The sequence below is a fragment of the Mesoplodon densirostris genome, chromosome X, assembly GCF_025265405.1.
Source record: "Mesoplodon densirostris isolate mMesDen1 chromosome X, mMesDen1 primary haplotype, whole genome shotgun sequence".
Taxonomy (NCBI): domain Eukaryota; kingdom Metazoa; phylum Chordata; class Mammalia; order Artiodactyla; family Ziphiidae; genus Mesoplodon; species Mesoplodon densirostris.
The window spans coordinates 1,512,847-1,537,491 of NC_082681.1; the positions used below are offsets into that span (position 1 = coordinate 1,512,847).

Consider the following 24,645-nt stretch of genomic DNA (forward strand, 5'->3'; position numbering starts at 1 on the left):
AAGCTCCCAAAAAAGGCTGCCACCAGTGTCTATGTCCCCAGAGTGAGCTCCAGGTGCCTCCTGCCTCTCCAGGAGACTCTCCAAGATCAGCAGTGGGTCTGATCCAGGCTCCTTTAAAATTACTGCTTCTGCCCTGGTTTCCAGAGCATGTGAGGTTTTTTTTGTTTTGTTTTTTTGTTTTGCAGTATGCGGGCCTCTCACTATTGTGGCCTCTCCCATTGTGAAGCACAGGCTCCGGACGCGCAGCCTCAGCGGCCATGGCTCATGGGCCCAGCCGCTCCATGACATGTGGGATCCTCCCAGACCGGGGCACGAACCCATGTCCCCTGCATCGGCAGGCAGACTCTCAACCACTGTGCCACCAGGGAAGCCCAGCATGTGAGATTTTATACACGCCCTTTTAAGAGTAGAGTCTATTTCCCACAGCCCTCTGGCACTCCTGAAATTAAGTCCCACTGGTCTTCGAAGCCAAATGTTCTGGGGGCTCATCTTCCCAATGGAGGACCCCAGGGCTGGGGAGCCTCATGTTGGGCTTGAACACCTCACTCCTTGGGGAGAACCTCTGCAATTGTAATTATCCATTTGTGGGTTACCCACCCAGAGGTATGGATCTTGATTATACTGTGTCTCTGCCCCTCTGTCTTACTGTGGTTCCTTCTTTATATCTTCAGTTGTATAAGATCTTTTCTACTAGTCTTCTGTTCTTTCTCATCAATAGTTGCTCTGTAAACAGTTGTAATTTTGGAGTGCCCATGGAAGGAGGTGAGCTCAGGGTCTTCCTACTCCACCGTCTTGGCCACCAACCTGACCCTATTTACTTTCAAATGGGCACTAGTATATATTTTGCTGGTGATGTTTTACATAGCTTCACATATATGAATGTTTCCTAGTGGAAGTATGAAACAAACCAACTGATTGAATAATAAAGATTTTAACTATTTAAAGGAACTTCATCCCTACAGGATGCATATTTAGAAGTGTAATCCTCAAAAAGGGTATTAAAAAGGAGAAGTGTAAAGGATCATATTCAATTACAGTAAGTCTCTTTTTCTCATTCACAACACCATCATAGATAAAACTTATGTCTTTGCACTCAAATAGTTTCATGGATAAAAGGTAACTAAGCATTTTTTAAGGTCTCCACATCCTTAGTCATCAGGGAAATGCAAATTAAGACCACAATAAGATATCATTACACACCCACAAGGACGAATTACATTAAAAAGACAGACCATAACAAATGTTGGCAAGTATGCAGAAACACTGCAAGTGTTAGTGGGAATATAAATGGTACAACCACTTTGGAACAAAGTTTGACAATTCATTATAAAATTAAACATCATTCACCATATGACCCAGCAATTCCATTCCTAAGTATTTACCAAAGAGAAATAAAAACACGTCTGCACAAAGATTTGTACATGGATGTTCATAACAGCTTTGTTTGTGATAGCTGAAAACTGGAAGTAACTCAAATATCCTGCAACAGGTGAATGGAGAAACAAATTGTGGTATATGCATACAATACTACTCAGCAAAAAAGGAAACTACTGATTTATACAACATGGATGAATATCAAAAAGCTTACACTGACAAAACAAGGAAGACACAGAAGAGTATATAATGTATGATTCCATTTGTAGGAAATTCTAGAAAAGATAAAACTAATTTATGGTGACAGAAAATAGAGCAGTGGTTGCCTCAGGCAGAGTGACGGGGAGGGAACTGACTGCAAAGGGATATGAGGAATCCTTTAGGGTCATGGAGATGTTTTGTACCTTGAAAAGGGTGGTATTTCACGGGTGTATACATATGTACAACTTTACTGAGTGGATAATTAAGTATTCATACAGATGAACAGACTTTCAAATGACTGACTGAGCTGTTCAAAAATTAAATCTGCCTCATGGGAGGGTAGAGATTAATGTATAGGTTAAGAGGCCATTTGGCATGTTGAGTGGATTTACACATTAAATGGGTAGTTGAAGTAGATGATCTTTAATCTCTTCCCCAACCCTGAGATACTCTGACCACCATTTATAGAGAATATCACCAATTATTCACTTTCCATCCTAAAATGGCCCCTGTATATATATTTTTAATCAGGGAAGTTTTACTATCTTGGCATATAATAACACAATCAGAAAAACACACTGCAGGTCAGAGTCCCCTATATTCATGGTGCTTTAAGGTAATAAAGAAGATATGAATCAAATACTATATCCTGAGAAAGATCTTACCAGCTGTGCAGCCAAGACACTTGAGAACTCACTATTCATGGCATATGGGAGCGCTGTTTGTGCTCTTGAACCATACGTAGTCTGGAACCTCTTTTTTATCTCATTCAGAAAATTAAAGGCTCGGGAACGCTCAAAATCCTGAAAGGAGATCAACACAGAGTTTACATTACAGTAAACAAAGATGATATGGATGATTAACAACAACCAGAAGAACAGCTAACATTTACTAAGCAATGATTCTATGAGGAGGAACTGACCTCATTTTACTGATAAAGAAACAAAAGCTCTGAAAAGGTAACTAATTTGCCAAAGGTGAAACAACTAGTAAATGAAAGAGCTGAGAGTCTAATCCAAATATGTTTGATTACTGCCAACTAAGATAACAGTACCTAGGTTAGCTTCTTGAGAGCAGGAATTGGGTTTTACTCCATCTATATCTTTCACAGGATCTATTAGAAAGTCTAGCACAAGAAGATGCTTAAGAAATCCATAATAATAGTACAGTCTTTCACATACAAAGATAACACTATTGACATAAAGTTTGAATTGATTTTTTCAATAGTGGTGGTACTCTTATCTAGTCCCAGTCAAAAAGTGTGTGTGTGTGTGTGTGTATAACATATACACAAAAAGATAATTATAGCTCAAGAAATATAAGACTCAACTCTGACCATCCCAAATTTAGTGATATTTCTCGCCTACTCCAAGCACTTTCACATCAGTCATTTCAGATATAGCTGTATTTTTAAAATAATTTTAGAAAATACTGTGAAATCAGGAAATATAAATCATTGTGATGATCACTGTGGTTGACGCTCATCTCCATTTCACCTAAGATGATTAGTCTAAGCCAAGGGTTCTTAAAGTGGGGTCAATGGTCCAAATTCAAGGAGCTGATGTACTTGGATAGAAAACAAAAAATCTCATCATTATTTTCACCAATCTTTAACTCAAATTTCAATTGTGAATGTAGTAACAAACCGGAGAAGTATTTAACAGTACCTGTGACCTTGTCACCAAGAGAAGTCTTTTTTTTCATATACCATCAGTTATAAACATCTCTCAAAATATTATTTATACTCATCACATCAAAATAATTTTTATTTATTAGACCCATGAGTAGAATTTGTTATTTAATGAATTCATAAAGAAGCATATATATTACTATATCAGTATTTAAAATATTTTGAATACTGTGTTTCAATATAATTGGTTTTGTTTATAATCACACATTTAAAAAAATTCTGGGAGGGGCCCATGAGTGCCAAAGGGGTCTGTGACACAATAAACGTAAGAACCCTGACCTATGGCAATCATGCCAATTCCATGCCTCTTGTCAGTGATCAATTTAGAAATAAATACGTAACCTAGTCCTAGCCAATAAGTCATGAAAAGAAGTCCACTTTGAAAGCGCGGGGAGGGTAGTGTGTGCATCTGGGAAGTTTCCTCATTCATACAGTAAGAGACTTGAGAAGACATAGTCCGTCTTTTTTGGACACAAATAAAGAAGCATGTGGCTCCATGCAACCATAAGGGGAATGTGTCCAGGAAGAAGCTGACACTAGGATTGCAGAGAGGAGAAAGGACCTTGATGACCACCATTAAGTTATTGAGCATTTTCCATCTAGAAGCTACAAATACTCAAAAACAACCTACCAATGTGAACTGCAGGTTTACAAAGCTGATCATAATGTATTGTGATTTTGTTTTCCCAAAGTCCACATACATTAAAAAAATTCACTATTGATTGGAGGAGTGAAATAATCTATTTACTATTTCAGATAAATAAATTTTGAGAGGGTCTGATACCAAAGAATCATAATTATGAACACCAATTCTCACTACACAATAGAATAAATGTAGAAATTACAAGAGGTTAAGCTAAAACTCTACAAAAGCAAGCTTATTTGCATATACCCAGATATCAACTTTTCTTTTCATTTGCTGCTCTATATGATAAATACAAAGTATAGGAAAAAAATTTCCAGCTATAGACAGTTATATTCACATCACCTTTACCCACCACAGATACAGATAATTAAGAACTGGCTCTATTAACATTACACATACTTAAATAGCAACATGTCTTCAAGTTACTTACATCATCAGTGATACAAAGATATACAATCCTGTCTTGGCAGATGTAATGAAACAAATAACTGTAGAATAAAAGATATAAAACTTACTGTGGTTATGAGTAATATCTCTTTCACTTCTATCTATGCATAAGAAATTTTAGTACCGCCAACATGACCGTATTATTTAGAGATACTGTCTATTCTCCCTCTCCCCTATATACATGTTCCTCTGAAGTCAAACTGATAGAAATAAATAAGAAATTAAAACAAGCTACATAGTGCAGTGTTATGCACATTACCCATTAAAATAATATCTACAAAAGCATAATTGGACTTTTTTTTTTTTGGCTGTGCCACGTGCCTTGCAGGATCTTAGTTCCCCAACCAGGGACTGAACCTGGGCCCTGGCAGTGAAAGCGCCGAGTGCTAACCACTGGACCGCCAGGGAATTCCCAGATACTTAAGGTTTGAACAAGAGATGACATCTGAGGGACAGGTAATTAAGAATAACCCCTAAATGGGCCGTACAGTGTTCTTTGCCTTCTCCTAAGATCTCATAGCAAACACTTTTTCTACCGAATACTCAACAGTAACATTTATTTGGCATCCACTTTGAACCAGTTACTGGGCTAGGTGCTGAGGATACAAATAAGCAAAACCGTCAGTCCCTGCCTTTACAGAGATGAAAGTGCAGGCAATTGTGGAACAACATAGTAAGCAGGATGATAAGGAGTTAAGGGCAGTACATGGTGCTGTGGGGACATAGAGGAGACACCTAACAGAGTTTGTCAAAGGGTAACAGGAAGACATCCTGGAGCAAGTGATGTCTGAGCTGAGACCTGAAGACTAAGTAAGAGACGGCAAAAAGAACAAGCAAGAGTGTTCCAGAGTGAGAGACCAATAAGCTTAAAGGCTTTGAGATAAAAGAGCAAATACTGGGTTTAAAAGTAAAATTAGTTAATATGACTAGAGCAGTTGTCCCCAACCTTTTTGGCACCAGGGACCGGTTTCGTGGAAGACAATTTTTCCACAGGCGGGGAAGGGGCGATGGTTCAGGCGGTCAGGCGAGTGACTGGGGGGATGGTTCAGGTGGTAATGAATGTGAACGAGCAATGGTTCAAGCAGTAATGCAAGTGATGGGAGTGATGGGGGGCAACAGATGATGCTTTGCTTGGTCACACGCCACTCACCTCCTGCTGTGTGGCTCGGTTCCTAACAGGCCTTGGACCACCACCGGTCCGCAGCCTGGGGCTTGAGGACCCCTGGACTAGAGTATAGAATGTAAGGAAAAAATAAACTGCTTGCACAAATGAGGTTGTAAGTAAGCAAATACCATGCTGTATAAGACTTTCAAACCTCACTATGCATTATCCTAAGGACAATGAACAAGCATCAAAGGGTTTTAGCCTGGGAGTGTGATCAGATTTGCCATATAAAAGGATGCTTTGGCTAAAGTGTGGAGAACTGACCAAAAGGAGGACCAGACAGAAGACTACTGAAGTAGAACAGTGAGAGAAACAAACTAAACTACTATGGGCAGTGAAGAAGAAGGGACTGAGAAGAAATAATAGAACTTGATGACTGGCTACTGGGGGTGAGGCAGAGGGATAAGTCTATTTTGCTTCCCAGATTTCTACCCTGGGAAAGTAGACAGACAAGAATACTTGTTGAATTGTATTATTAATGTTCACATAGAGGCTTGATATGAATTACAAGGAGGTATGGGAACTCAGGCAAAATGTCTTCCTCCAGCACTGAAATTGTTCACATCAACTCCACCAATGATTTCCACACTGCATATCCAGTGGCTCTCTGACACATTTGATAGTGCTGATCACTTCCTTCCTCTAGAAAGTGTTTTCTCTCCACTAGATTTCTTGACACCAGGCTTGCCTAGTTTATAAGATAGTCTCTTTTGCTCTCTGTTGATGTCTTGCAGCATCCTCAGCCCCCTGCTTTTCTCACACACACTCCCTGGAGGGTGGCATCCACTCTCTTGTTTTGCTGTCGATATCTGTTTTCAGCTACTACAATTATAATGATTCCCAAATCTAAATCTGACCTATCTCCCGAGCTCCAGGCCTGCATACGCTACTGTCTACTAGACATATCCAACAGGAGTACCATAGACAACTTAAACACTACAGGTGCAAAAATGAAAGTCATAATTTTCCCCACAAAATTTGTTTCTCCTAAACCACACTTGGGAGGACGTTGGTGCAAAGACCACAGAAGGTAATGAGATATGGTCCTTGTCATCAAGGAGCCTATAGTCAGAGGACAGAGACAAAAAATAAAGATAGCAATTATAACACTGCGTCATAAGTGCTACAATATGAATAAACACAGGATGCTATGGAGACACACAAAAAGGGGGCACCTGGCCCAATCTTGGAGTTCAGGGGTTTCCAGAAGAGGAAACGTATAAGCTCAGGAAGACAAACTCAGATTTTTAAAAAGTAATAGCTATTGCAAAGGCTAGGAAGAGAGAAAGAACCCAACACTGAAATGCACATAGCTGAGTATGGTTGGAGAACAAAACTGAGTGCTCAAGTAATGAGAGATAAGGCCAGAGAAGGGAGCAGGGGCAGATCTTGAAGAATCTTTCAAGTAGTGTTAAGGAACTTTACCCTGAGTACCTGCTGAAGGAAGGGACATGATCAGAACTGCCCTTTAATCAGAAGGATTAAAGTGACAATTAAGAAAGTATTTCATTTGGAACCTGTAAAATGAGCAAAAATTTACCGGGGGCCTAGGAAGGGAAGGACATTCCAAGACACAAAGTCATGAAAAAAATATACCAAAGCTTGAAATAACATAGATAGGTCAGGTAATGACAAAGATTTCTATAGAGATAAGGATAGAAAAGTCAGGAATAGACAAAATTGTGAAAGCTGAGTTTCGGCTTTATTCTAAAAGCAATGGGCTTTAAGCAAGAAAGTATAATCATAGAAATGTGAAATACAGATTTAAGGAGGGATCAACTAGAAGCAGAAAAACCAGCTAGGAGGAGGTTATTAGAAATGAGAAACAATGAATGCCTGAACAAACACTATGACAAGTGAGGACAGAGGAGATTGAAATACCTCCTGTAGGAGAATGGCAAGGATTTGGTTAAGAAGTCAAATATGATTCTGAAGCTTTAGGCTTAGCCAACTGAATGACTGGTGATGCTATTAAAGAAAGAAAGAAATAGCAAGAGGAAGGTCAGATTTCAGGGAGAAATGATTTTCATACAGTAAAATGTACTTTTTTCTGTTGGTGTACAATAATAAAAGATATTTTTGATTGGGATGATGGAACATGATTATAGGAAAGAAACTAAGGCAGAAGGTTAAAAAGAAAAGACAACTCAGTGATAGAGACTTACTCCAAAGGATACCGGGTAGGACTGGGTCAGGATGCAGGTGGAAAGACACAGCAGATGGATAACATCACTTTCTTGCACTATAACCACATTTTCGTTGGATTACATAGTCTAGTTTCCCTTGTAGCTAGATATGGCTAGTGACTAAGTTCTGCCTGATAAAATATGAGTGGAAGAAACATGCCCTACTTCCCAGCCTTGCCTCTACAAAGATGACATGTGCTTTCCTTGAGCATTTTCCTGGGAACTGACTAGAAACACGATCGTTGAGCCCAATAAATTTTTGAAGAAACCCTAAAGCCATACTCACAAGAAACTGAGGTCATTTAACCCAGAGGTAACTTCTTAGCCCCTAAACTACACCAGGAAGTAACAGAATACAAAACTTATACAGTTCCCAAAGATGACACACTAACACCCATTCTGGATGTGGCCACAGAGGATAATGGACCAGGAAGAGCCTCCTGGAGAAGAAAGGGAGAAAAGATGAAGAATTTCTTCCAAGAAAGCAGAACCACTAACCACTCCCAGGTCAGAATAGGAGTCTCTGAAATTGCTGTGGAGTAGTTATTTGAATACTGCTAAGAAGCAGTGACATCTATGTGTTTCTTGTTCTTCCCTTTTCTAAATCGAGGTTTACAACTTCCACTTAGTGATGCTGTTCTTATTCCACCAATGTCTATTGGGTTGGTCTGGTGAAACAGGGAGATCATATGACTTGTCTTTTAGTTTGTTGTTAATGGGCCACAGGAGCCACTCCTGGGCATGATGGAGAGGACTGTGTATCACTCGGACTGTCTGGACCTGGAGCTGGACACAGCGATCAGGTGAGTCTTTGGGGCCACCTCCTGCAGAGAGGAGGTATGCTCTAAGTTTGGGAAGAAGAGTACATCCTAATATTTTGGTGGCCTAGAAGAGTAGACTGGAAGATTGTATGTTGTCTACTGATGTCCTATAACTTCCTCCAGAGTAACAGAGTTTTAGCTGAGCATATGGCTGCACAGCTAGAGATGACAAATTCTAGTCTCCATTCCAGCTAGGTTAGCTACATAACTATGCAGTGAACAATAAACTGTCAGGCCACTTCTGGGCTTTGCCTTTAAAAATACTGGGCAAGCACAGGGAAGTAACAAGAACTGAAGAAGCTGCCTTGGCCAGAGTTGGAAGGCACTAATTAAAAAATGGCAGAGCCACCCCACCAGTCCTGAAGCACTCATCTCTGGGCTATCTCATAAATTAATACTGTATTTTGGGGTCTCTCTCTTACAGCAGCTTAGACTAGATCCTAAATTATACAAGGAGTTGGCCCTGGAAACCAATAAGGATGTCCTTCTGAGACAGGGTCTAAGGAAATTAGGATGAGTTAGGTAACAAAAGATAGTTAAGTACTGAGGAGGAAGGTTGAGGCACTTTTTATGATTACTAAGATTTCCCCACTATGCCCCTCCAATTCATTCTCCAACCAGCCACGACAGTGATCTTTCTAAAGCAAAAGCTTACCACGTCACACACCAGCTGAAAACTTTCAATGCCTTCCCATTGCCCATACGGCAAAGTACAACCCCTTAACATGGTCTATGAGGCTCTACAGGACTTCTCTTCTGTCGGTCTCTCTAGCTTTATTTTCACCATGTTGGGCACCAGTCACAGACAACCACCTGCAGTTCGCTAAATATGCCTCCATACTTCTCTACCAGCTGTTCCTTCTACCTGGAATACCATCCCCCTGTCCACTAGCTTCTACCCTCTACTGTGATTACCTATGGATATGACTGTCTCCTTCATTAAACTATAACCTCCATGAGGGCAAATACTGAGTGATTTCTTGTATCCCCAGCACCAAGCAAAGCGTCTGGCGATAGTCAAGTGCTCAGTAAATATTTACAGACAGAATGAAAGAAAAAAATATTCTTTATCTTAACTACATCAAGTTTCACATGTACTAGAGCTCTATAGCAGAGTCACTTTTACATCTAACATTTCCATATCTTTCTTTAAAATATTAATATCACTTTGATGAAAGAATAAAATAATTTTTAGTTAAATTTAAAATTAATAGAACCAGACATTTTCTAAACTGGTAAAGAGTATTGTTCTGTCAGCTTATTCAAATTATCTACTGAGAAGCTTGCTTTTCTAGTTTTCTACTGTTCTGATTATAATAATATAATTCACTTCTTTCACCCGCTACCCACACAGAGCAGAACTCACTTGCCGTGTGAGTACGTTAGCTTGTTATTTTCAGAAGGTATCTTAGCCAGAATCTGCTCTGTCACCTCCAGGAAGTTGCCTCCACACCAAGCATGTTTGGCAAGGATAGTGGTTCCCCTGGCAACAACAGCGAAAAGAATGGCCATGGCTTCGATCTATCAAAAGGAAAAAAGACACATAAGACTTAGAATATTTCTTTGACATAATCTTTCAAAAGTAACTTACTATCATTACCAACATCCATCTGGAGACAGTATTGACCAAGGCACTGTAACATTAAACAGAACAGACTTAACAACAGACTTAACAAAGTCAGTCTTCTACGAGCTTATAATCTAAACCACACTGATATGCATTCATATTTAGAGAAAAACCAAATGCATACACGTAATATATTTTTATGTGTGTGTGTATATACAATGTAATGTATATGTGATACATGCATACACACACGTACATTACACTGATAGACAGGTTGCATTTACAAATTACACAGCACAAACTGTTATCATCCTCTGAAAAGCAATGACCATAGACGGCAAAGGGACATAAAAATGTCTTCATCCTTTAATAAAGTAATCCCATCCTGAAAATTTATCCTAGGGAAATAGTTCAACAGCAGTTAGATTCTATATTCACAAATATACCTATTAACAATAATAATAGCCCATATTTATTAAGCACTTACTATGTGCCAGGCACCATTTTAAACACTTAATTTAATCCTTATGTCAATGAAATTAATACACTATCATGATACTTACATTAAAATGAGGAAAATGAAGTATAAATGACTTAAATAATTTGTCCAGAATTACAGAGCTAATAAGTGGTAAAAGATGGGATTTAAACCCAGGCAGTATGGTTCTAGAACCCACAATATTATCCCTATACTATATTCTGCCTGTCCTATGAAGGCATTATCCATCACAGAAATAAACTGAAAATAACCCGAATCTTCTGCAAGAGAGTAATGGTTCTATAAATTATGGTAAGATCCTTTATAAACAAAATATTTCTAAAACAACACAGAATGAGTTAAAGATTACACAGTAATACCTCAGAGGTATTGCAAGTTCAGTTCCAAACCACCGCAATAAAGCAAATAACACAATAAAACAAGTAACATGAATTTTTTGGTTTCCCAGTGCATATAAAAGTTATGTTTACAATATGCTGTAGTCTATTAAGTGTGCAATAGCATTATATCTTAAAAAACACAATGTACATGTCTTAATTTTAAAAAACTTAATTGCTAAAAAATGCTAACCATCATCTGAGCCTTCAGAGAGTCATAGCAGTAACACCAGAGATCACTGATCACAGATCACCATAACAAACATACTGAAAAAGTTTGAAATATTGCAAGAATTATTAAAATGTGACACAGAGACATGAAGTATGCAAAATACTGTTGGAAAAATGGCACTGACAGACTTGTTCAATGCAGGGTTGCTACAAACCTTTGATTTGTTAAAAACACAAAAACAACAACAAAAAAACCCAGCAATATCCGTGAAGCACAATAAAGCAAAGTGCAATAAGAAGAGGTATGCCTGTATTTTCCTCATGTTTATGAATTTGTACTATTTTTTTTCCCCACAGAACAGCCTGGTTTCTCTTATTTAATGGCAAGAACTTATAAGAGAGATGAACAAACATCTTCCTATTCTTCAACTAACTCTTCAACCTAATGTTATTTGTTAACATGTTCAGTTTCATCCAATAAGCCAGAGTCATCTTGGGTGGCAAAGTGAGAGTCACTTATTAAAAATTCAAATCCTTGGTATCATTCCCTGAAATTCTGATTCAGTAGGCCTGAGGTGGGACCCTAGAATATATACTTAAGAGCCAAGCCTGTCTGGATGCAGGTGATTCACATGAACACGTTTTGTGAAACACAGCAACTAAAAAATGCTTGAGGTCAGGGAATCCACTGATTCCCTCTTGGAATGTCTTTGGTATGAAGGACAGCATACAGAACAGAAATGCTCATGTGTCTCTTAAGCTGAACTCCTCTTGGGGTCTCTTCATTGCACTCTGTAAATGAAGGTGTTTCCCAGGGTTGTGTCCTCAGCCATCTTCTTTCTGGATTTCTCCAAACACATATGTAGTAGCATGTTATAATTTCCAAATGACTTTCTCATACATTATATCCCTTGAACATAAAAGCCTCAACTGACCATGTAACATGATCCAGGTACTGCTCCATTTCTTAAAATTATCATCTACACACTATCTCTGCTTCTCTATCTTCTTTTAATTCTTCTCTTCTATAATCTGGCTTTTCCCCTCAACACTCCACAAAACCATGCTTGTCAAGATCACCAACAGCCTCTACATTACAAACTTCTGTGGTCATTTCTCTATTCTCACCTTACTTGACGTCTCAGAAATAGTCAACACAGCTGAATAACCCTCCTTCTGGGAACACTCCTAAATGTCTGGCTGTTCCTTCTGTCTTCTTGCTGAATCCTTCTCCTCTAGCTGACCTCTAAATGTTGACTTTCCATGGGGATTGGTTCTGCACTCTCTTATCCTAGATGAGCTCATCTAGACCTACCATTTTAAACATGCTTTATTTGCCGAAGATACATTGCATACATAAAAAAATCAAAGGCACAACCAAAGTTGAGGGAAAAACCAAAGACAAAATACAAGGCATACCAAATAGTTGAGGGAAAGGTAGATGAATAGAGATCCACAAAGAAGATGGAAGAGGACCAACCAGGAAAGCGAAAGGAAAGCCAGAAGAGTGTGGTGGCCTTGAAGCCAAAGGAAAAGAAACCTTGAAGAAGGAACAAGTGTCACTTCCCAGCTCTGTTCACTGATACACAGTATTAAGACTATAAAACAGTCACTGAAATTATTTATAAGGAAGGAGGTCATTGGTAAGGGTGAAAGAGACATGCAGTGGAGTGGGAAAAAAAACACAAAGAGAAACAGAGATGAGAAATCATATGGCCCCTGAGACAAAGAGATGAAAAGGTAACAGCCTCAGTCCTTTAAAAGTTTCAAGAAGAAAACTGACTTTAGCAACAATACAAAAAGATCTAGTGTGCTAGCGGACCATAAGTTCGTTATGAAGTGTTATGATGTAATTGCTTAAAATGCTTATGTAATCTTAAATTACATTAAGAAACAGGGTGTCTTGATCTCTTTAAGTACTATTGCCATTATACTCTGTGCTATTTAGAACACATGTGTAATACTGAGTTCAATTCTAGGTATAGTATTCTAAGACTGGACAGAAGGGCAAAGTATGGTGAGAGACCTGGAGATTGTATCACTTGAAGAATGGCTAGAGGAACTAGAAATATTACACATGAAAAAGACAGCAATCTTCAAGTTCATATAAAGTATAGTCACCTAGAAGAGGGAGGACATTATTTGGAATATAACCAGGAACAGTGAATATAAGTTATAAGGATAGCTACGTAAGTTATGCATAGCAGTCTTTTACTCAATAAAAGCAGTCCTCAATTTTAAAAATAGCTATTAAACATTGGGTATATAGCAACAGGAACTTTACTTTCCTCTCAGATGTCACTAATAAACATTTCTTGAGGGGACCTTCAAGATGGCACAGGAGTAAGACGTGAAAATCACCTTCCTCCCCACAAATATATCAAAAATACATCTACATGTGGAACAACTCCTACAGAACACCTACTGAACACTGGCAGAAGACCTCAGACTTCCCAAAAGGCAAGAAACTCCCCACGTAGCTGGGTAGGGCAAAAGAAAAAGGAAAAACAGAGACAAAAGAATAGGGACGGGACCTGCACCTCTGGGAGGGAGCTGTGAAGGAGGAAAAGTTTCCACACCCTAGGAAGCCCCCTTCACTGGTGGAGATGGGGGGAGGGCGGGGGGGGGCAAGCTTCAGAGCCATGGAGGAGAGCGCAGCAACAGGGGTGCAGAGGGCAAAGCGGAGAGATTCCTACACAGAGGATCGGTGCTGACCAGCCTCACCAGCGTGAGACACTTGTCTGCTCACCCACTGGGGTGGGTGGGGGCTGGGAGCTGACTGGACCTGCCTAAGAGGCAAGAGACTACTGTTTTGGGGTGTTCAAGGAGAGGGGATTCAGAGTACCGCCTAAACAAGCTCCAGAGATGGGCACAAGCCATGGCTATCAGCTTGGACACCAGAGACGGGCATGAGACGCTAAGGCTGCTGCTGCAGCCACCAATAAGCCTGTGTACAAGCACAGGTCACTATCCACACCTCCCCTCCCAGGAACCTGTGCAGCCCACCACTGCCAGGGTCCCGAGATCCAGGGACAACTCCCCTGGGAGAACACATGGCGTGCCTCAGGCTGTTGCAACGTCATACTGGCCTCTGCCGCCGCAGGCTTGCCCCACATTCCGTACCCCTCCCTCCCCCCACCGGCCTGAGTGAGCCACAGCCCCCTAATCAGCTGCTGCTTTAACCCTGTCCTGTCTGGGCAAGAACATATGCCTGAGGACGACCTACATGCAGAGGCAGGGCCAAACCCAAAGCTGAACCCCAGGAGCTGTGCGAACAAAGAAGAGGAAGGGAAATTTCTCCCAGCAGCCTCAGGAGCAGCGGATTAAATCTCCACAATCAACTCAATGTACCCTGTATCTGTGGAATACCTGAACAGAAAATGAATCATCCCAAAGTTGAGGCGGTGGACTTTGGGAGTAACTGACTTGGGGTCTGCTGTCTGGAACTGATTTCAGATTTTTATGTTTATCTTAGTATAGTTTTTAGCACTTATTATCATTAGTGGATTTGTTTATTGGTTTGGTTGCTCTCTTCTTTTTTTCATTATTACTTTTTTATCTTAATTATTTTAAAAAAATTATTATTCTTTTTTTCTCCTTTTTCTTCTGAGCTGTGTAGCTGACAGGGTCTTGGTATCCTGGCCTGGTGTCAGGCCTGAGCCTCTGAGATGGGACAGCCGAGTTCAGGACACTGGACCACCAGAGACCTCCCGGCCCCACGTAATATCAATCAGCGAGAGCTCTCCTAGGGATCTCCGTCTCAACGCTAAGACCCAGCTCCACCCAATGGCCGGCAAGCTCCAGTGCTAGACATCCCATGCCAAACAACCAGCAAGACAGGAACACAACCCCACCCATTAGCAGAGAGGCTGCCTAAAGTCATACTAAGTTCACAGACACCCCATAACACACCACCAGTTGCATCCTGCCCACCAGAATGACAAGATCCAGCCCCGCCCACCAGAACACAGGCACCAGTCCCTTCCACGAGGAAGCCTACACAACCCACTGAACCAACCTTAACCACTGAGGGCAGACACCAAAAACAACGGAAACTACAAACCTGCAGCCTGCAAAAAGGAGACCCCAAACATAGCACGTTAAGCGAAATGAGAAGACAGAGAAATATGCAGCAGATAAAGGAGCAAGGTAAAAAGCCACCAGCCCAAACAAATGAAGAGGAAATAGGCAGTCTACCTGAAAAAGAATTCAGAGTATGAGAGTAAAGATCCAAAATCTTGAAAACAGAATGGAGAAAATACAAGATATTTAACAAGGGCCTAGAAGAACTAAAAAGCAAACAAGCAATGATGAACAACAAAATAAATGAAATATAGAATTCTCTAGAAGGAATCAATAGAAGAAAAACAGAGGCAGAAAAACAGATAAGTGACCTGGAAGATAAAATAGTGGAAATAACTACTGCAGAGCAGAATAAAGAAAAAAGAATTAAAAGAATAGAGAACAGTCTCAGAGACCGCTGGGACAACATTAACCACACCAAGACTCAAATTATATGGTTCCCCAGAAGGAGAAGAGGAAAAGAAAGGGGCTGAGAAAATATTTGAAGAGATTATAGTTGAAAACTTCCCTAACATGGGAAAGGAAATAGTCAGTCAAGACCAGGAAGCGCAGAGTCCCATACAGGATAAATCCAAGGAGAAACACACCAAGACACATATTAATCAAACTATCAAAAATTAAATACAAAGAAAAAATATTAAAAGCTGCAAGGAAAAAGCAACAAATAACACACAAGGGAATCCCCATAAGGTTAACAGCTGATCTTTCAGCAGAAACTCTGCAAGCCAGAGGGAGTGGCAGGACATATTTAAAGTGATGAAAGGGAAAAAACTACAACCAAGATTACTCTACCCAGCAAGGATCTCATTCAGATTCTACAGAGAAATCAAAAGCTTTACAGACACGCAAAAGTTAAGAGAATTCAGTACCACCAAACCAACTTTACAACAAATGCTACAGGAACTTCTCTAGGCAGGAAACACAAGAGAAGGAAAAGACTTACGAAAACAAACCCAAAACAATTAAGAAAATGGTAATAGGAACATACGGATCGATAATTATCTTAAATGTAAATGGATTAAATGCTTCAACCAAAAGACATACACTGGCTGAATGTATACAAAAACAAGACCCATATATATGCTGTCTACAAGAGACCCACTTCAGACCTAGGGGGACACATACAGACTGAAAGTGAGGGGATGGAAAAAGATATTCCATGCAAATGGAAATCAAAAGAAAGCTGAAGTACCAATTCTCATATCAGACAAAATAGACTTTAAAATAAAGACTAAAACAGGAGAAAAAAAAGACACTACATAATGATCAAAGAATCAAACCAAGAAAAAAATATAACAATTGTAAATATTTATGCACCCAACATAGGAGCACCTCAATACATACGGCAAATGCTAATGGCCATAAAAGGGAAAATTGACAGTAACACAATCATAGTAGGGGACTTTAACATCCCACTCTCACCAATGGACAGATCATCCAAAATGATAATAAATAAGGAAACACAAGCTTTAAATGACACATTAAACAAGACGGACTTAATATTTATAGGACATTCCATCCAAAAACAACAGAATACACTTTCTTCGCAAGTGCTCATGGAAAATTCTCCAGGATAGATCATACCTTGGGTGACAAATCAAGCCTCAGTAAATTTAAGAAAACTGAAATCATACCAAATATCTTTTCCGACCACAACTCTATGAGACTAGATATCAACTACAGGAAAAAACTGTAAAAAATAAAAACACATGGAGGCTAAACAATACACTACTAAATAACCAAGAGATCACTGAAGAAATCAAAGAGGAAATCAAAAAGTACCTAGAAACAAATGACAACGAAAATATGATGACCCAAAACCTATGGGACAGAGCAAAAGCAGCTCTAAGATGGAAGTATATAGCAATATGATCCTACCTCAAGAAACAAGAAAAATCTCAAATAAACAACCTAACCTTACACCTAAAGCCACTAGAGAAAGAAGAACAAAAAAACCTCAAAGTTAGCAGAAGGAAAGAAATCATAAAGATCAGATCAGAAATAAATGAAAAAAAATGAAGGAAACAATAGCAAAGACCAATGAAATGAAAAGCTGGTTCTTTGAGAAGATAAACCAAATTGATAAACCACTAGCCAGACTCATCAAGAAAAAAAAGGGAGAAGACTCAAATCAACAGAATTAGAAATGAAGAAAGAGAAGAAACAACTGACACTGCAGAAATACAAATGATCATGAGACAACTATGAGCAACTGTATGCCAATAAAACGGACAACCTGGAAGAAATGGACAAATTCTTAGAAAAGTATAACTTTCCAAGATTGAACCAGAAGAAATAGAAAATATGAACAGACCAATCACAAGCACTGAAATTGAAACTGTGATTAAAAATCTACTAACAAACAAAAGCCCAGGGCCAGATGGCTTCACAGGTGAATTCTATAAAATATTTAGAGAAGAGCTAACACCTATCCTTCTCAGACTCTTCCAAAATACAGCAGAGGGAGGAACACTCCAGAAATCATTCTATGAGGCCACCATTACCCTGATACCAAAACCAGACAAAGATGTCACAAAAAAAGAAAACTACAGGCCAATATCACCGATGAACATAGATGCAAAAATTCTCAACAATCAACGTGATACACCATATTAACAAACTGAAGGATAAAAAACATATGATAATCTCAATAGATGTAGAAAAATCTTTCAACAAAATTCAACACCCATTTATGATAAAAAATCTCCAGAAAGTGGGCATAGAGGGAAGTTTCCTCAACATAATAAAGGTCATATATGACAAGTCCACAGCCACCATCATTCTCAGTGGTGAAAAACTGAAACCATTTCCTGTAAGATCAGGAACATGACAAGGGTGCCCACTCACCACTATTATTCAACATAGTTTTGGAAGTTTTAGCCACGGCAATCAGAGAAGAAAAAGAAATAAATGGAATCCAAATCGGAAAAGAAAAGTAAAACTGTCACTGTTTGCAGATGACATAATACTACACACAGAGAATCCTAAAGGTGCTACCAGGAAGCTACTAGAGCTAATCAATGAATTTGGTAAAGTAGCAGGATACAGAATTAGTGCACAGGGCTTCCCTGGTGGCGCAGTGGTTGAGAGTCCGCCTGCCGATGCAGGGGACACGGGTTCATCCCCTGGTCTGGGAAGATCCCACATGCCCCGGAGCGGCTGGGCCCATGAGCCATGGCCGCTAAGCCTGCGCATCCGGAGCCTGTGCTCCACAACAGGAGAGGCCACAACAGTGAGAGGCCCACCTATCGCAATAAATAAATAAATAAATAAAAGGGAAAAAAAATTAGTGCGCAGAAATCTCTTGCATTCCTATATACTAATGACAAAATATCTGAAAGGGAAATTAAGGAAACACTCCCATTTACCACTGCAACAAAAAGAATAAAATATCTAGGAATAAACCTACCTAAGGAGACAAAAGTCCTAAATGCAGAAAACTATAAGACACTAATGAAAGAAATTAAAGATGATACAAACAGATGGAGAGATAGAGCACGTTCTTGGATTGGAAGAATCAACATTGTGAAAATGACTCTACGACCCAAAGCAATCTACAGATTCAATGCAATCTCCATCAAACTACCAATGGCATTTATCACAGAACTAGGCCAAAAAATTTCACCATTTGTATGGAAACACAAAAGACACCAAATAGCCAAAGCAATCTTGAGAAAGAAAAACAGAGCAGGAGGAATCAGGCTCCCTGACTTCAGACTTTACTACAAAGCTACAGTAATCAAGACACTATGGTAATGGCACAAAAACAGAAATACAGATCAATGGAACAGGATGGAAAGCCCAGAGATAAACCCATGCACATATGGTCACCTTATCTTTGATAAAGGAGGCAATAGACAATGGAGAAAAGAAAGCCTCTTCAATAAGTGGTGCCGGGAAAACTGGAGAGCTACATGTAATAGAATGAAATTAGAACACCCCCTAACACCATACACAAAAATAAACTCAAAATGGATTAAAAACCTAAATGTAGGGCCTCCCTGGTGGCGCAAGTGGTTGAGAGTCCGCCTGCCGATGCAGGGGATACGGGTTCGTGCCCCGGTCTGGGAGGATCCCATATGCCGCGGAGCGGCTGGGCCCGTGAGCCATGGCCGCTGAGCCTGCGCGTCCGGAGCCTGTGCTCCGCAACGGGGGAGGCCACAACAGTGAGAGGCCCGCATACCGGAAAAAAAAAAAAAAAAAAAAAAAAAAAAAACCTAAATGTAAGGCCAGACACTATAAAACTCCTACAGGGAAATATAGGCAGAACACCTTATGACATAAATCACAGCAAGATTCTCTTTGACCCACCTCCTAGAGAAATGGAAATAGAAACAAAAATAAACAAATGGGACCTAATGAAACTCAAAAGCTTTTCACAGCAAAGGACACCATAAACAAGATGAAAAGACAATTCTCAGAATGGGAGAAAATAGTTGCAAATGAAGCAACTGACAAAGGATTAATCTCCAAAATATACACGCAGCTCATGCAGCTCAATATCAAAAAGAAGCAACCAACCCAATCCAAAAACGGGCAGAAGACCCGAATAGACATTTCTCCAAAGAAGACATACAGATTGCCAACAAACACATGAAAGGATGCTCAACATCACTAATCATTAGAGAAATGCAAATGAAAACTACAATGAGGTATTACCTCACACCAGTCAGCATGGCCATCATCAAAAAGTCTAGAAACAATAAATGCTGGAGAGGGTGTGGAGAAAACAGAACCCTCTTGCACTGTTGGTGGGAATGTAAATTGATACAGCCACTATGGGGAACAGTATGGAGGTTCCTTAAAAAACTAAAAATAGAACTACCATATGCCCCAGCAATCCCACTACTGGGTATATACCCTGAGAAGACCATAATTCAAAGAGTCATGTACCACAGTGTTCACTGCAGCACTATTTACAATAGCCAGGACATGGAAGCAACCTAAGTGTCCATCAACAGATGAATGGATAAAGAAGATGTGGCACATATATACAATGGAATATTACTCAGCCATAAAAAGAAACTAAATTGAGTTATTTGTAGTTTGGTGGATGGACCTAGAGTCTGACATACAGAGTGAAGTAAGTCAGAAAGAGAAAAACAAATACCGTATGCTAACACATATATATAGAATCTAAAAATATGGTTCTGAAGAACCTAGAGGCAGGACAGGAATAAAGACACAGACATAGAGAATGGACTTGAAGTTACAGGGAGGGGGAAGGGTAAGCTGGGACAAAGTGGGAGAGTAGCACTGACATATATACACCCCCAAATGTAAAACAGGTAGCTAGTGGGAAGCAGCTGCATTGCACAGGGAGATCAGCTCGGTGCTTTGTGACCACCTAGAGTGGTGGGATAGGGAGGGTGGGAGGGAGACGCAAGAGGGAGGGGATATGGGGATATATGTATACATATAGCTGATTCACTTTGTTATACAGCAGAAACTAACACAACACTGTAAAGCAATTATACTCCAATAAAGATGTTAAAAACAAATAAGCATTTCTTACTCTCTCCTCTACTGCTAAAAACCACACCTGTAATCAAGTCTCACATGGGCCCACTATTATTATCTTGCAATAGAATCTGTAATGTCTTAATGAATATTGGGACAATAGAAACAACTGTGGCCAAAAGAATACTGCATTTGAAGTCCGAAAACATGGCTCTGCTAATTATTAGCAGTATGTGAATGTCCATTAAATGATAAAGTGCTATATAAGGTCAGGCTCAAGAAGAAAAAGAATTAAACTATAAACCAGAAAGAGAAGAACAAAAAAAGATAATGGAATATAAAGGAAAGTTGTCTTAACACTGCTCCTCCCTGTTCTCTTACTCACTCCTTGCTTGGTCCATAGCCATCATCCCAATTCTACTACATTCCTGCTAAGAATCCTGTATGAGTTTCCTGTGGCTGTGTGACAAAGTACCGAAAGATGCAAGGCTTAAAATAACAGAAATTTATTGTCTCATAGTTTTGGAGGCCAGAAGCTCGAAATCAAGATGTTGGCAGGTCCATGCTGCTTCTGAAATCTGTAGGGGAGAATCTCTTCTAGAATCTCTTCCTAGCTTCTGGTGGTTTGCTGGCAATCCTTGGTGTTCCTTGGCTTGTAGCTGCAGCACTTCAATCTGTGCCTCCATAGTCACATGGCGTTCTCCACATGTGTCTATGTCTTCACATGGTAGTCTCTGTGTCTCTTCCCTTCTTATAAGGACACCTACTCCAGTATGACCTCATTTTAACTTACAACTTAATTACATCTGCAAAGACCGTATTTCCAAATAAGGTCCCATGCACAGATAGCAGGGGTCAGGATTCAACATGTTTTTTGAGGACACAACAAATCCCATCTTGGGAACTCACCATTCCTCCTAAATCACTCCTACTCTCCCCTCTGCACATATTCATATCACCCCAACTTGCCTCCCTCTCTTCTCCAAAACCTCTGTCTCACATCCTTCCATAATCATATTAGAGGCCTGTCCTTAGAACGATGGGCCAGAAGAGCAACCTCCAACAGCTTGGAGTTAGAAAGACCAGTTTCTACTGCCCAGAAAGTTCTAAGGAAAGAACATTTTTGTTTCAGTTGCTGGGATTCCGAAAAAAAGATATGCTACGGGGGAATCCGAGTGAGAATTCTGAATGTAGTTTTTTATAGAGGAATTATTAGAAATTGTGGTGAAGGTCTTTAAGTCCATTAAAGGTTATATATGATGCTATTCATTGGCTTAACAACTGAAATGTCATAAGTAGCATTATTTATAGAAAAAAATGCACCCAGAGTTTCAAACAATAATCTAACAAAGGAACTTCTGGGATATATCCATTTGTAAGGGATTGCCTGCATTAAAAATATTGCTAACAAAATAGCACAGCAACAACATAAATGTTCCTCCTCAGTGGAGGCATCTTCAAATGGAAGTTGAAGATGGTTTCAGGGAACTGAGTAGGGTAAAAGGACGAGTCAGTGTTTCCCACACTCAAGTCTTTGTGTTCTGAGAAATTTTTTAATTCTGTATTTTTATTTTGATAACATTAAAAATATATATGAATACCCAGATTATCTACATGTATACCATATAAATGAGTGATGGCAAACAATTCAGTGCTGCATTTGCATTACGAAGGCATAGGTGCCAAGAAATTCCCTAAAACAGTGTTTAATTTTTAATGTACTGGAAGCATGTCTGGCTGCTCCTAGGTTGACACATCCTAAAATCATAATGACAATCATGACTCAAGCACTCTTGTATTCCTGTTGTGTTTTTTAATCAGTTATAAGGACAAAATTTATACTTTGCAGTAACAATTTACATCTGAAAGATGTCTGCATGGAAAAAGCCTTTTATTTTTAAGAACTGAGACTTAGTTTTCTGACATTCTTAAAATGACAGTGTGGAAGAATAACATTAACTCATAAATTATCTCAAGCTAAGCAAAAAATAATACTCAAAGGTGTTTGTACCAAGTGGAACCCAAATGATACTATAATGTGCTATATGAATAAACGTTGCACAACTATTCAAACAGAAGAAAGAAATGGAAGAATTAACTCATCACATAGCGCATGGCAATAGCCAATGCCAAATCAAACGAAAGCATTCTGTATCATTGTCTGTATTACTGCAAGGAAATACATTACGTTTAATCCTTGCAACAGTTCATTAGCAGAATGTTTCACAGGAAATACATTATGGAAATTAAATTTTTTCCACCCTTGTATCATGGGGCATACTATTAAATTGTCCCATTAAATTAAATGCGGGGGGCATGGAAGGTGCTCAGGAAAAAGATGGGAACTCATTTTAGGAGACAGCTATGGAACAAGAGAAGGCACAGAAGTGAGAACATGCTTGAAAAGGTAAATAAACTAGCCTGATGAGATGGAATGGTCCACATTTGGCAAATGAGAAGGTTTAGGGATAAGTCTAATGGCCATATGTAAAAAGAAGGCCTTGTATAAATTAAATAACTTGTATTTGCTCAAATAGTTTTTCTATTTCAGTTCAACACATGTTCTAAGGCTTTACTATATGGCACCCGATATAGTAAACACTGGAGGTATGAAGACCAGCAAGAAAGGACGTCTATACTCAAGGAAACCATAGTAAAATATGGAAGACAGACATAAACAAATAAATGCAATAAACTTTAAGGTTGAATAATCTAAGAACGCACCCAATTGTTTAGAAGATTTCTTAAAGTTTTGTGATTATCTCATCTTGGATGAAGAAAAAAAATGCAGGTGTCAGCCTATGTATTGGGAATTTCCTCAGTATACAGTTTTTTCTTCTTGGAAGAGAGGTCAAAGTGTCTGTTTTATCCTTACTAGGTTCTCAATGCCCAGCACAGTGCCTGATATATAATAATCCCTCAAATATTTAATAAATAAATAAACACCAAGCATGTTTTGGTTTTAAATATACTATTATAGACAGATAACTTTATATTCAGTAGGACCTGGAAAGAACAATATTTTTTTTTTTTTTTTTTTTTTTTTTTTTGCGGTATGCGGGCCTCTCACTGTTGTGGCCTCCCCCGTTGCGGAGCACAGGCTCCGGACGCGCAGGCTCAGCGGCCATGGCTCACGGGCCCAGCCGCTCCGCGGCATATGGGATCCTCCCAGACCGGGGCACGAACCCGTATCCCCTGCATCGGCAGGCGGACTCTCAACCACTTGCGCCACCAGGGAGGCCCAGAACAATATTTTGATTACCAAACTATCTCCCTAAGATAAAGGAGTTGAGCTGAGAATAATCCAATCCTCAACTCTTCTTAGGGAGGAACTAAGCAAATGACAGAAAAGCCACCAATTCTGATGTAATAACCTTGGAGGAGACAGAATAATGAAGAACAAACATTGATATGAGAGAGAAAAAGAAGAAGTGTTTATGAAAATCCTGAAGTCTGGTCACAGATCAAGACTATTCTTGTTGGTATTACAAATATTCTTTTGGGGTGATGTTCTGAGACCCAACCCAACCCTTCTAACTTTCTCAGGACAGGAGACTACCCTGTCAAGTAAAACATTTGTTCTATTTTGCATTAACCACCACCACCATATAACATCACCTTGATTCTTCTTGTTTGCCCCTTCCACACACACTCACAAATATGTAAGCTACTGAGAGTAGCGATCTCCTATGTCGTTTCCAGCTATATCCCTTGCACTTAGAAGAGTGTCTAGCACATATTAGCTGTTCAATAAATGTGTGTTAAACAAAACATATGAGTGGCTCTACTCTCAGTCACAGCTATTCAAGGGAAAAAATGTCCGAAACATGACAGTATATTCCGGGATCAAGGGTGGGACAATGGAGGTACAGGTAGTTGAGAGCAATTAATAAGACAGAAAGAAAAGGACTTGATAACTGATTGTTTGTGGGGATTATGGAGGAGGGAGGTGTAAAGC

At 39.5% G+C, this 24,645-nt stretch overlaps 1 protein-coding gene across 1 annotated transcript in view; it reads right to left on the minus strand.

The window, feature by feature from the left end:
• The window catches only part of VAMP7 (vesicle associated membrane protein 7), a 65,733-nt gene that overhangs the window by 40,396 nt on the left and 692 nt on the right, over positions 1-24,645 (minus strand). Inside the window, exons 2-4 of the mRNA XM_060086851.1 lie at positions 9,897-10,051; positions 4,342-4,399; positions 2,241-2,378 (exon numbers count right to left, since the gene is read on the minus strand). Of these exons, the coding sequence (XP_059942834.1) occupies positions 2,241-2,378; positions 4,342-4,399; positions 9,897-10,042 (342 nt within the window). The 5' untranslated portion in view covers positions 10,043-10,051. The remainder of the gene's footprint in view (positions 1-2,240; positions 2,379-4,341; positions 4,400-9,896; positions 10,052-24,645) is intronic.